The sequence below is a fragment of the Neolamprologus multifasciatus genome, chromosome 16 (assembly GCF_963576455.1).
Source record: "Neolamprologus multifasciatus chromosome 16, fNeoMul1.2, whole genome shotgun sequence".
NCBI lineage: Eukaryota > Metazoa > Chordata > Actinopteri > Cichliformes > Cichlidae > Neolamprologus > Neolamprologus multifasciatus.
The window spans coordinates 2,586,444-2,599,097 of NC_140454.1; the positions used below are offsets into that span (position 1 = coordinate 2,586,444).

Here is a 12,654-nt window from a genome sequence, read left to right on the forward strand (position 1 = left end):
AAACCTTTTTTATTACGTAATAAGTACTAATTTTAACTAACATTAAACTAGTGCTTTTCCATATTAGACATAACCATAATCATTCTAATAAAGAGCACTACAGATGCAGTGTTTGCTTTGACCCACAGTCCCACAGTCTAATCCTTCGGTTATGATTCACTAGACTTATCATCATAAGACTCCACCTGCCTGCCTACCTGCCAGGTCACTTGCTCTAAGTATATTCTGGACCCTCTCTGGACACTCCTCACCCGGACCCCCTTGGACACCCCCTCCTCACATGACACTTTCACCTGCGACGTGTAAGCCCTAACCACCACAGTCTAATCCTTGGGTTATGATTCACTAGACTGCCACTGACTGCCTGTCTTTTGTCATTATAGTGACTGTGTACCTCCACCCAAGCCGCTACCCCTTTTTCCATTCCCAGGATCCGTCTCATTCAGAGTTTCCTGCTTTGTAATTTAACTAGACACTGTAAATAAAGCACTGTGTTCACGCCCGTTTTGCCTCCCTCTGTGTCTGCATTTGAGTCCACACCCACAGCCGGGCCCTCTCGGCTGTAACAAGGCCAGATGGAATGCAGCTCAGACAGTAGTTGAAGAAAAAACTCTTGTGTGAGGAGAGTTGGGTGAGGCCATGGAACAGGTCATTGTGAGAATCCCAGTGACACACCTTTTGTTGAAGGAGCAATCTGGGCATAAGGTGGGTGACTTGCTCAAAGTAACTGAGGTAGTTAAACAACTCCTTGGTGAAAGGTCCAGCCCATTAATATATGGTGAACAAGATTTTTAGAGTTCCTAAAGGATCTGGATATCATAGAGTTGTCTTGGTTGGCAAGACTGTGCAACATTGCATGCCTCTGGATTGGGAGACTGGGGTGTAGGTCGCATTATTAAAAAGAGGGAACAGGGAGTGGGCTCTAACTGCAGGAGAATTAAGCCTCATTCTAGGAAGGTCTATGCCAGGGTGCTGAATAGGAAAGTTCGTCCATTAGTCGAACCATGGATACAGGAGGAACAGTGCTTTTTTCATCCTGTTTGGAGCGCATTATCTCCTCAAGGATATTTGAGAGTGTGTGTAAATTTGCCCAACAAGTCTACATGTGTTTTTGTGAACTTGAACAGAGCATTTCACAATGTCCCTTGTAGTGTGAGGGGTGCTCACACTACTCAATCCCACCCTTTGATTCTTAAATCAAGAATCACATTAATAACATAATTTCTTTCCTGACATTCTGTATGTCACATCAACATTATTGTTCACTTAAAGGAGTTTCACACAGTGTATCCTCACTCCACTGTTCTCTAACCACCCTTTGTTCATCTTTATTCTTCCCCACAATCTAAGCTCTCACATGTAAATGGCAACAACAATGATACAGAGGAAAAACCTTCTCCAGAGTGTCAAAGTACTTTGCATGGCAAAGTGAAACAGCATTAGGTGGTCATTCCCAGTCACGGTCATGGCTCCTGGTGTCTGTGCCATCTACAGAGTCATAATTCCAACGCTGGTCTCCCTCTGCGCTGTCATCTTTGGAGCTTCGCATGCTCTCTTCATCCCTCGATTTCTGTTCCAACGCGGCTGTAGATTTAAGGCCAGTGTTGGGAAGGTTACTTTTAAAATGTATTCCATTACAGATTACAGATTACATGCCCTAAAATGTATTCTGTAACGTATTCCGTTACGTTACTCAATGAGAGTAACGTATTCTGAATACTTTGGATTACTTAACATATTATCATGCATTTTACAACTATGTGAATGTACTATTGCTGTGTGATTTATTACTATTACTGAAGGTCCGCGGCTCCGAACCGTAGTAAAGGGACCTCTGGCTAATACGTGTTCCGTGTCGGGCTCGTAGCCGAAAGCTAGCTTTACTTTGTTGTCTGGGTCAACTTTGCTAGCGAGAGACAGAGAGAGGCATTGACAGGCTGCTCCAAAAGAACTTATTGTTTCAGAGGAAAACACGAACAAAGCGTACAGTTGAGTCTTAATAGCTTACTTACAACTGGGCTCGTCAGGCTCTCTTCTTGGCTGCAGTGGTTATTATTATATTTACATGCTTCCAGCTCCCGTTTCTGCTCGATGACAGCTCATACTTTTCGACTCTCTTTTTTCTCCCACCTCGCGTTCACAGACACATAACATGTATGGCAGTCCATTCTTCCTGCAGCACGGACTACACTGCCCATAAGGCTACATTCTTTAGAGCCAGTAGCATTCTGCCTATTAGCTTAGCACAACAACAACAACAAAAAGGCCTCTCTCACCCAGGAAACACGCAGAGCGTGAGCGTCACCCTGTAACCGTGGCAACTGCAACGCTGCCACCTGGAACAACAGAACGTAGCTGTCAAACAAAACCCAAACAGTCCTGACCCGCCACAATATGAAGCAGGAAAGTACCTCCGTGTAATCCATTTATTTCAACAAAGTAACTGTATTCTAAATACCACCTTTTTAAACGGTAACTGTAACGGAATACAGTTACTCATATTTTGTATTTTAAATACGTAACGGCGGTACATGTATTCCGTTACTCCCCAACACTGTTTAAGGCAGAGCAAGTCGTACACCTTAGTTGTCAACGTAGAAACTCTTTCGTTTTATTTTAAGATTTTGCTGTTCAAAATCTCCTTGTGACAATCTTTTGGAAACCCAGTGGTGCAGCCCACTGTCGTTTGTCTGCTGTCCTGTTCTGCTTCTCAATGGTCCTCTTGAAGCCTTCTCTCCCAGTCATGGTCTGCATCTGCACCTCAGTCAATCCTTCCATATCCCTCATGTCACGGTCTCTGCAATTTAAAAATGAAAGCTACCCCGGAAAACCCTCTTTTGCCCTATGTCAGCTTAGCACAATTAGACATGCACAATAAAGTTGTGCATTGTCTCTTAAAAATTCCCAGGGATTCTCCCCTGGAGTAGTTTCACTCCAGGCCCTGTCGTAAGAAAAAACATTAGCCAGTGGTGTGTCCTGCTGTAAATCATGTGATTAGATCCCACGATTAACCCTTTGCTGTGGAAAAAGTGATGTAGATGTTAGCGCAGCGCATCTGTATGCACACTTTCTCACAGTGACCTCCGCATTGTAAACAATAAAAGGTCATGAATAACACACTGCTGGTAAATTCACAGACACAGAAAGTGGCAAATAAAAGGTTAAGTCAGCACGGCCCAAAACCTCATGCAACCTGTTGCTGTCATCTTTCTGCTCCTGTAAAAAGAAACATACATACATCCACCCTTTTGTCACTCTGGGTGGAGGTGCAATCTTGCATACTGGTGTCAACTCAGTCAAAGCTTTTGTCAGTCCAGTCAGTCCCCATTTTTTATTTGCTGACAGTAGAACCTCTCGTGACGCAATAAGTTTCTACTGCCAGCATTGACGCCATTTCAAAAAAGAAAAAGAAATTAGACTGGATTACCTCGCTGAATCCTTTTTGGCAGGGACTTTCTGATTGTCCCAAATAAGTGGCTTTCTCCCAAGCCCATTTTAATTTTGGAGAAGGTCACTTGCGATTGATCAACATGTTGTGTAGCGCTTTCGATTCCGATCTTGCAGGCCTGCTTGAAAAAGAGAAAATTGCCAAACAAAATCTCAGTGCACTGTTAAAATCAAAAAATATGAAGGCCTCTTTTTAGAAGTTGTCTAAGCATACTCTCTTAGAATAATAGACCAAAACACAACTAATCGGCAGGTTCAAAGTGGTACCAAAAGAAAATACATCAGCCACGTAAATCCCCAAAACTTTTATCCACCAGTCACACACCTCACACAACAACAATATTCTATTAGATGATGAGTTTTTTCCCATGTAACCTGATGTGTGTCATGATAAGACCTCCCCAACACATCAGAAGCAAGAAACTCAATAATCTATTAGTCTCCACTCATCTGACCCCCTGCAGCATTCTGTTCACCCCTGCTATGATTCAATCATCCTTCCCCAAAAATAATACTAGTTCACTCGTCTATGTATCACTTCTTAACCTACTAAGTGAACCGGACAAGATGATGGTAACAGAAACGCTTAAAAATACTGTTTGATTTTCATGAGCTTCATTGCATGTGTGTTTGTGTTAGTAGGATTAATGCATTTTTCTGTTTGTGTAATTTTTTGTGTACCTCTCCTCTTTGCGGTGCTTCAGACACTTTTCAATTCTCCACGCAAGGCAGTCGTTTTTTCTTCCCAGTTTCCTAAACCCAAATTTCATTTCCCACACTAAAACAGCATTCCTCCATGTTGTCCCCTTCCACTATGGACTCATCCCCCCCCCCCCCCCCCCCCCGCAACAGTCCAGTGAGAGTCAGTTTTCTTTCAGCTTTGTCCTGTTTTCCACTGTCTCATGTTGCCATTTTACTCCAAAAGTGACAAATGTCCAACTCAGGCAGTCTTTTCAAAGGTCCATTCACACACAGTGAAGTTGCAGCTCGTTGGAAATGCACATCCATCCATCCAGTCATGATGGTGCCATTTTTCTCCTTGCCGCCGCTGTCTTGCATAGCTGCTGCTGCTGGACCTTTTCTTCACTGCTCAGGATGCTGCTGTGAGCTCTTGATATCCATCGTTGTTCTGGAACTGCATTTCTAGTCTTCAGAGAGAGATTCTTGGAGCTTGTGTTCTCAGGGTGACAAACACATGGAAGTTAAGCTGTAAAATAATTCAGCCAAAACTTTGCTTGAGTGTTTCTAATCATGTTAACCTATAATTTTCTTCTGACTGCTGCACGTGGAAAATTGATCCGGGTCTGCTCTTCACCTGCAAGTGACACACTGAGACATTTTGATCATTCTTCTCATTGCTTAAAACAACACATCTCCCCTCTCTGGTTCTGAACTCCCCTTTCTTAAAAACCCAGAGAGATTGTAGTTGCCCTATGTTGAAAAACACCAAACCCTTCTCCTATTTTTTTTGTTTATTTTTATCAACAATTCTGTTAAAAAGAAATGTTTGTGTGTCCACCCTAAGAGAGCTGGTGGCCTGCAGTACCACCCTCTCCCTCTAGTTGGAAACAACTTTTACACACATTTCTACACTCCTCTCTTTTTTTCTTACTTGTTTTTGTTCCCCATTTTCAATATTTTTTAACCCCATTTTTCACTGGTTTTTACACACACATCAACTTTTCCCACACAACCATTCTCTGCAATCTTACACACCACACATTTACTCAGTTCTTACCATACAGTCACGCACTGAGTTTTGTCTCTGGCCGCCTGGTGGAAGGCCTGCCGCTTTACTGGATCCAGTTTCCCATTACTACACGAGGCGTCCCCTATGAGGTTCCTTGCCTTCTACGGACCAAGGAACGAACACCGCCACTCTGCGCACTGTAGTACACAGAAATGGACTCTGACAGTGTACCCAAACCGCTGTCCCTGTGACATACGTGGACCGAAACACAGGTCTGGGCCGGCTTCTCCCCAACAGCGCACTCGAGCCACTGTCCTTGTGATGGACCGTACCCAACACAAGCCTGGGCCCTCAAACCGCCAGGATATTTTCCCTCCAGAGACTCGAACTCCGGAGTCAGCCAGCGTTCCCCCCCTCGGCCAGACAAGAACTCTCCACGACTGTATACAAAGTTAGCTACAACTCACCCATCTGCAGGAGTCCCCTCAAAGTCGATTGTCTCGGTGGTGGCTAAAACACACAGCTCCGTGACTCCTCCATTTTGTTTGCTTCAACAGCTGGTAGGACAAAGGTACCTTTTTCCTCAGGGGTGATCAGCCCGTCCACGGAACTGTTGTTCACCGACCACATGGACCATCCTCTTCGTGACGCCATTTTGTTGTGGAAGTTTTCCATTAAATAAAGCCTGCAGACGAGCGGTGAGCGGTAGCTAACATTCTTTAATCAAAACACACAAAGAACAGAAAACCAAGCTTGTGGAGAGCCTACATGACCACGGGGCAGACGGTCAGCAGAGTCTCTCTGAGCCTAGCATGGCTCTCAGTTAAATACCTTCTTCAGGAACAAAAGGCAGTACACAGCTGTTTCACACCTTAAGGTTCACACTCCCTTGCTACCTCCCAGAGTCCTCGAAGAGACAAAAGATTCTTCCTGTGGAGTGGTCTGCTCCCCCCAACTTCCTTACTAGACCCCCACCATTTGTCTTACTGTATGAGTGTCAGACTTGTTAAAATCCAGTGGCATCAAGACATTATACAATAAAATAATGTGATTAATACATAAGTAAAAGAAATTCCTATACACAAACAAACATCATCCACACCCTAAAACACAGGTGTTGAACCCCAGGCCTCGAGGGCCGGTGTCCTGCAGGTTTTAGACGTAACCTTGATACAAGACAGCTGATTTAAATGGCTAAATTACGTCCTCAACATGTCATGATGTTCTCCAGAGGCCTGGTAATGAACTAATCATTTGATTCAGGTGTGTTGACCCAGGGTGAGATCTAAAACCTGCAGGACTCCGGCCCTTGAGGCCTGGAGTTTGACACCCCTGTCCTAAAATATCCTCAGAAAAGGAAAGCAGATGATTAACCAAGTTAAGTAGTCAGCTCAGTTGCCGGCTGAATACCAGCTACTCACTAGTAGTTCAAATACAACACCAAGTCTTTGAGCTACTAGTGAGTAGCTCACTAGTAGCTTTTTCTAATACAATTAGAAGTCACTACCCATAGCTTGCCCACTCTCTGACTGAGCAGCTCTTCACTAGCTCATATACTGTTGGGTGGTCATGAACCCACATACTGAACACAGAAAAAGTTTAACAGGTTAATTTAGAAATAGTAGATAAAACAGAAGTGTGGTGTTTGTGATGTTTCCAGACAAAGTAGTGCAGTACTGCAGGTGGTCAGTGGATGCAAACACAAACAAAACACTCAGTTTCCTAGAGATTTACTGGTTCTGATTACATCTGAACAGAAACTTGTGAATCCAAGGCAAAATAAATAGATGGCCAGAAAAGACTGAGACTGAGCACATTACCTGGCTCACACAATGATATGGCAACAATTGAGCTACTGGATGAGATTGTTATCTGATGTTTAAAGTTCTCTTTGTTATCTTAGTTTATTCCATAGTGTGCTAGTTTAGGTTTCCTGTATTCTGTATAGTTCCCTGAGTATATAGGTTTCCCTCGTATAGTCGCCCTCTGTGTGTCTGTGCGTATATTGTGGTGTTAGTTCTTCATGTATTCCTTCATGTATTCTCTCGCTCTCTCCCCAGTCTGCATCTCTCCAAGGACCTTCACAATGTTTTATTGTGAAGGTCCTTGTCTTATGTCAGTGTATTCAGTTTTACTTCCCCTGGGTCTCGTCATGTCTGATTTCTCCCAGCTGTGCTCCCCTTCTGTGTCTTACATCGCTGGCCTCATACATGCCACTTTAATCTTAAGTGGGCCAGACCAGTTCCTGGTTTCTGTCAGTGAAAAGTAGTTTACCTGCACATTTACCTCTGAAATGTCTCAATATAAGAAAAAGAAGTGCGATTTCAGCACTACATGTCATTTTCAACTGTCCTGTAATCATAAAGCAGTAAGGCTTTTATCATTCACAGAAATGATGATGATGATGATTTATTTATTCATTTTAATGTTGACAAAGCTTTAAATTTCTACTTTATCAAATCCCACTGAGCAGTCCTTCTCTTTAAATCTAACCTCTCTTCTTTCTCTCCTGTTCACTCTGGGCGTGAGGTTCTAGGGGCACACCGTCTCTGGGCTGGGGCCCTGGCTGGGCCTCGGGGGCTTGGGTCCTGGTTGGTGTGTTGCTGGGGTTGTGGGCGGGTGGGTGTATGGGGGCCCGGCCCTGGCACAGGGTGCCGCCAGTGCATCGATCCACCTGGGTGGGTCTTCGACTGGTGGGGGAGGTTGTTCCATCTTGCAGGAGCTCTCCTCTCTTCAGGAACTCACTCTGCAGGACGGGGAGATACAGGAGAGGTGGATGAAGATCTCACCCTGGTCGTCTATTGTCTTGTGTAGTCTGGAAGATGAGTGGATGACGGGGTGGGTGCAGTTTTCTCTGTGGTGGGGTCAGGTGGGCTGTCCCGGGCTCTGTGGGGCCAGGCGGCGCTGCTGTTCTGGGCCCCGGTCCGGATGGGCCTGGGCCCCCTTTCCCTGGCAGGTTGCAGAGTATGGGGGTGCCTACTGGGGTCAGCGGGGGAGCTGGCCCCAGGGAGGGGTCACTTGCCCCTCCCTTCCTTCCCTCCCCATCTCCAGTTTCCTCCCCCTTCCCGCTCCACCACAATCACCCACACAGCAGGCTGCCGGCAGAGCTCACGGGCATGCCACTGCAGCCCCCTCTGGCTTCTACTCTGTGGGACCCCTTGTCTGGGGCTCTCCTCAGGTCCAGGAGGGTGGCACGGTAGCCCCTCCAATGGTCCATCCTTGGGCTCTTATACTCTGGGGCCTTTGAATGTCTGTGGCCTGGATCTCCTCCATGCCTGCTTCATGCCCTGGGGGACTGGGCTATAGCTCTCACTCCCCAAACTTTATCAGATCATTACATGGAGAAGCCTTTTGAATACAAGCACGCCCATCCACAGGTGTGCACACAGGTGTATACACAGGTGTGCACACAGGTGTATACACAGGTGTATACACAGGTGTTCACACAGGTGTATACACAGGTGTTCACACGGGTGCTCAGAGACACAAACTATATCTTTCTTGGTTGCTACTTCAAAGCACATTGTGCGCTGTTGGTCTCGTGTGCTGCACAAAAACATTCAATATTTAGTATTTACTGTTACTTACACTTATCTACATTATTGGTGTGATCTCCATATTGTGTTTCTCTCTTTGAGCTTGTTTTCTTTTTTTTCTCTTTCAACAGGTGATCCAGCTGAATTATTTAGTGTCTTCTCGCACTGTTCCTCTTCCCCTTTTTTTCTTTCCCTCCCTTTCTTTGTCTCTCCCTTTCCTAACCCCAAGTCATGTCTGTCTTATCTCTAACAACTTAAAATCAAATCAAATCAAATCAAATAACTAAATGCATTAAAATAAGAAAAGTCAATCAAAAGGACCAATACACCAAAGCCATAATGATCCACTTGGCCTTCAGACAATAATTCTGATGGCTAAAGAACCAAATGGGACAGGCAGCAAAAAAAGAGAAACTGAAACTCTATGGATTCTTACCTCATTCTTAAGCTATAAGCTTTAGCTTGCATATAACACTGCATGTAGTGCATATAGTTTATCCTAAGGTATATGCATAAAGCTTATATAGCTTATCCTAAGCTATATGCACTACACTTTTCACACACATGTTTTCATTGGTTATTTAATAATTTTTCAACAGAAAAACAGTTGTAAAGTTTTAGTTTTCAATCAATATTAAATGGCTTCAAAGCAAGGTTGTGTGCCTCAGTAGTGTGGCCTTCAAGCATTTTATGTGGTAACTAGGTACACCAAGGGAAAAATATCCGTCTCCATAATTCAAGTCATGTTGTGATATATCTGGGCAAAGTGAGAAATTGTACTGTTCTAACAAAGAGAAGATTTCCTAATACACGTAAATTCAAATAAATGAATTGTCATAAAGCAAATGGTAAATGGACTGGTTTTAATATAGTGCTTTTCTACTCTATCTGAGCACTCAAAGAACTTTATACAACTTGTTCATTCACCTCACTTTTCTAAGATTTTAGTGCAATCTAACTAACATTTATACATATACACATTCACACTGCAATTGATACATCGGGAGGCAACCTGGGTTTAGTATTTTGCCCAAGGATATTTAGCATGCAGGCTTGAGCAGACTGGGATCACACTGTGAGTGTATAATTCCTTTACTGTGTGTGTGTGTGTGAGAGAGAGAGAGAGAGAGAGAGAGAGAGAGAAACAGTCCTCTAATGCATGGTGGCCTTGCAGGAGTCAGGCTGCAGTATCTGAAGAGTAACAATGACTTTTATGGATTTTCTGAAGCAAGGGTAGAAAAAGACATATATAATGGGGTTCAGACATGAGTTAAAGTAGACCAAACATAGAACAAATGTCAGTGATGAAGCACTTGGCAAGCTGTCTTGCCCTGTGAGAGCCACACAGTAATATGGACACATACATATGAGAAACACAACAACAACAATACCAAGAGTCCAGGCTGCTTTCAGCTCTGATTTCTTTGCAGTAACTTTAGCTGATCGCTGATGAGTGACTGCAAGTTGACACCTCATGGCACGAGCCTGAGACACAGCCACCGCAAACACTCTCAGATACAGAACTACAATCACAGCAAAGGGAACAATAAAGGAAAAAGTAACATCAACAAGTCCTGCGATATAATTAATGACAAAGACACACTCTCCAATGCAAGAGTTATACCTGCCTGGTTGCTTCAGGTTATCCATCAGAATTAGACTTTGAAAGATGAAAGAACAGATCCAACACAAACAGACAACAATTTTAACTCTTTGTTGTGTGATCTTGGTGGAGTAATGCAGAGGGTAACAAATAGCCAAATATCGATCAACAGATATGATCACCATGGTTCCTATTGAGGCCGAGGTGATGACATATACTAGGTATTGATACAGGGTGCACATGATGTCACCGAGGAACCAGCAGCCATCTATTAGCACAATTTGGAAGAACAAGAGGAGGCCCACACATAAATCAGCAACAGCCAGAGAAAGGAGCAGGAAGTTGGTGGGGGTGTGGAGCTGCCTGAATAGGGAGAGAAAACACAATATTTTATATTTAGTTTTCTCTATCAAGTGTTATTCAAATTTAAGTATATAGTGCAGAGGCTTAAAAAGTAAAGAAATACTATCTGTGAAAAAAAATGTCTTTCTTACTGCTTGAGATCAATTCAGTTTGATATCTTTCTACCTGAAATGTGAGATGGAGATGATGACCAACAGGTTAAGAATCACAGTAAGTAGAGAAATGAAGGACAGCAAAATATAAGTCAGCATGATCTCAAAGTGTGGACGCCTGGGCCTCATGCAGGAGGTGTTAACGAGTTGTTGAAAGCAGAGTTCAGTTTCCTCCATCACTGCTGGAAGAACGGCAAACTGAACTAAAATGTGTCTGTCGTCTTTATATCCATCCTCTCCTCACTCTTCCACACCACTGTGTGTGACTTCTGGAGGTGCAGAGAAGTACACACCCCCATCACCATCAACGGCGCTGCTGTGGAGAGAATGTGTGGCTTCCAGTTCCTTGGTGTACATCTGGCTGAGGATCTTACATAGTCAGGACACATAAACAGTGAAGAAGGCGCAGCAGCACCTCTTCTTTCTCAGGAGACTGAACATATTCGGCATGAGCCCCGCATCCTGAGGACCTTCTATCGCTGTGCCATTGAGACCATCCTCACTGGATGCATCACCACCTGGTGATGTAAGCACCGCTTACAACCGCAAATTGGAGGTGAGCTTCCCTCCCTCCAGGACTTCTACAGGAAGCGGTGCCTGAGGAAAGCCGGGAGGATCATCAAGGACTCCAGTCACCCCAGCCATAAACTGTTCAGACTACTTCCATCAGGAAGGATGTTCTGCAGTATCCGGTCCCGTACCAGCAGACTGAGAGACAGCTTTTGCCATCAGGCCATCAGACTGCTGAACACTTCATGTGTGATGTGCTGCGGAAATATATATATGAACATGTTGGCTGCTGCTGCTTTCAGACCTGAGCTTGTGTCTTTGTGTGTTCAGGTCTCCTTTTCCGGAAATGTAAAATAAAGATCATTTTTTGAGCTTTGACCACTCTGGGTCCAGTCTTTCTTTGCCGCCAAAAGAATTCAAAGAATAATAATAATAATAATAATAATATATATATATATATATATATATATATATATATATATACACACACACACACACACACACATGTAGATATACATATTTAGTATACACATTCAGTAATGCGCATACACTCTTATATTGTAGATATATTTATTCACATAACTCTCAGATTTACCCATTCTTGGATTTTGCTTGTTCTTATGTTATTGCATTTTTACACACCACTGTTACTTGTGAAGCTCGCACACAACAATTTCACTCGCATATACTGTACCAGTGAACCTGCACATGTGATGTGACAGTAAAATTGATTTGATTTGATAATGCCAGAATGATAACAATCTCAAAAGAAATATGTCTATTTACCATCTGCTTTGTTTTTCTTTCACTTGATAATGTGACCCTGAGTTGCTTGTAGTTGTTCACAACCAACAGAGAGCAATGCATTTTGGTGGCTGTAACTCAGGTGGCAGAGCAGGTGATCTACTATACCAGCGGTCTCCAACCTTCTTTGCGCCACGGACCGGTTTATGCCTGACAATATTTTCACGGACCGGCCTTTAAGGTGTCGCGGATAAATACAACAAAATAAAATTACCGGTACCAAAAAAAAAGAAGATTTATTCATAACACACGTGAAAAGACCCAGGAAAACCGAGTTAACGATAAAAACGATAAAAAATAATGCTGAAAACTGATAAAAACCCTGAAAACCATACATTTCACACCTGAGCCTCAACTCTGGCGGCCCGGTACCAAACGACTCACGGACCGGGACCGGTCCGAGGCCCGGGGATTGGGGACCGCTGTACTATACCGATCAGGTCTGTCAATCGATCTCTGACTTGTGCCCGGAGTATCCTTGTGCGAGACACTGAACCCTGCGTTGCCCCTGATGCATCCGTTGGAGTGCAAGTGTTGCCATTGGTCAAA

General features: G+C 43.8%; 1 protein-coding gene across 1 annotated transcript; it reads right to left on the bottom strand.

Annotated features, from left to right (window-relative positions):
* Nucleotides 1–800: 800 nt before the first annotated feature.
* Nucleotides 801–11,347, bottom strand: LOC146499989 (trace amine-associated receptor 4-like). Its single transcript, XM_085136190.1, has 3 exons — nt 10,805–11,347; nt 9,860–10,639; nt 801–828 (listed from the first exon to the last, which is right to left on the bottom strand). The coding sequence occupies exons 1-3, from the start codon at nt 10,966–10,968 to the stop codon at nt 801–803; spliced, it is 972 nt and encodes a 323-aa protein (XP_084992316.1). The 5' UTR covers nt 10,969–11,347.
* Nucleotides 11,348–12,654: the final 1,307 nt, after the last annotated feature.

Bases quoted from the DNA above. Each gene is read 5' to 3' on its own strand.
- LOC146499989 (XM_085136190.1), bottom strand. From the start codon at position 10,968: ATGGAGGAAACTGAACTCTGCTTTCAACAACTCGTTAACACCTCCTGC. The intron at 10,640-10,804 runs GTAGAAAGATAT...CTCCCTATTCAG, and splicing joins ATCTCCATCTCACATTTCAG to GCAGCTCCACACCCCCACCA. The intron at 829-9,859 runs GCAGCCTGACTC...TTGCCAACCAAG, and splicing joins ATTGTTACTCTTCAGATACT to ACAACTCTATGATATCCAGA.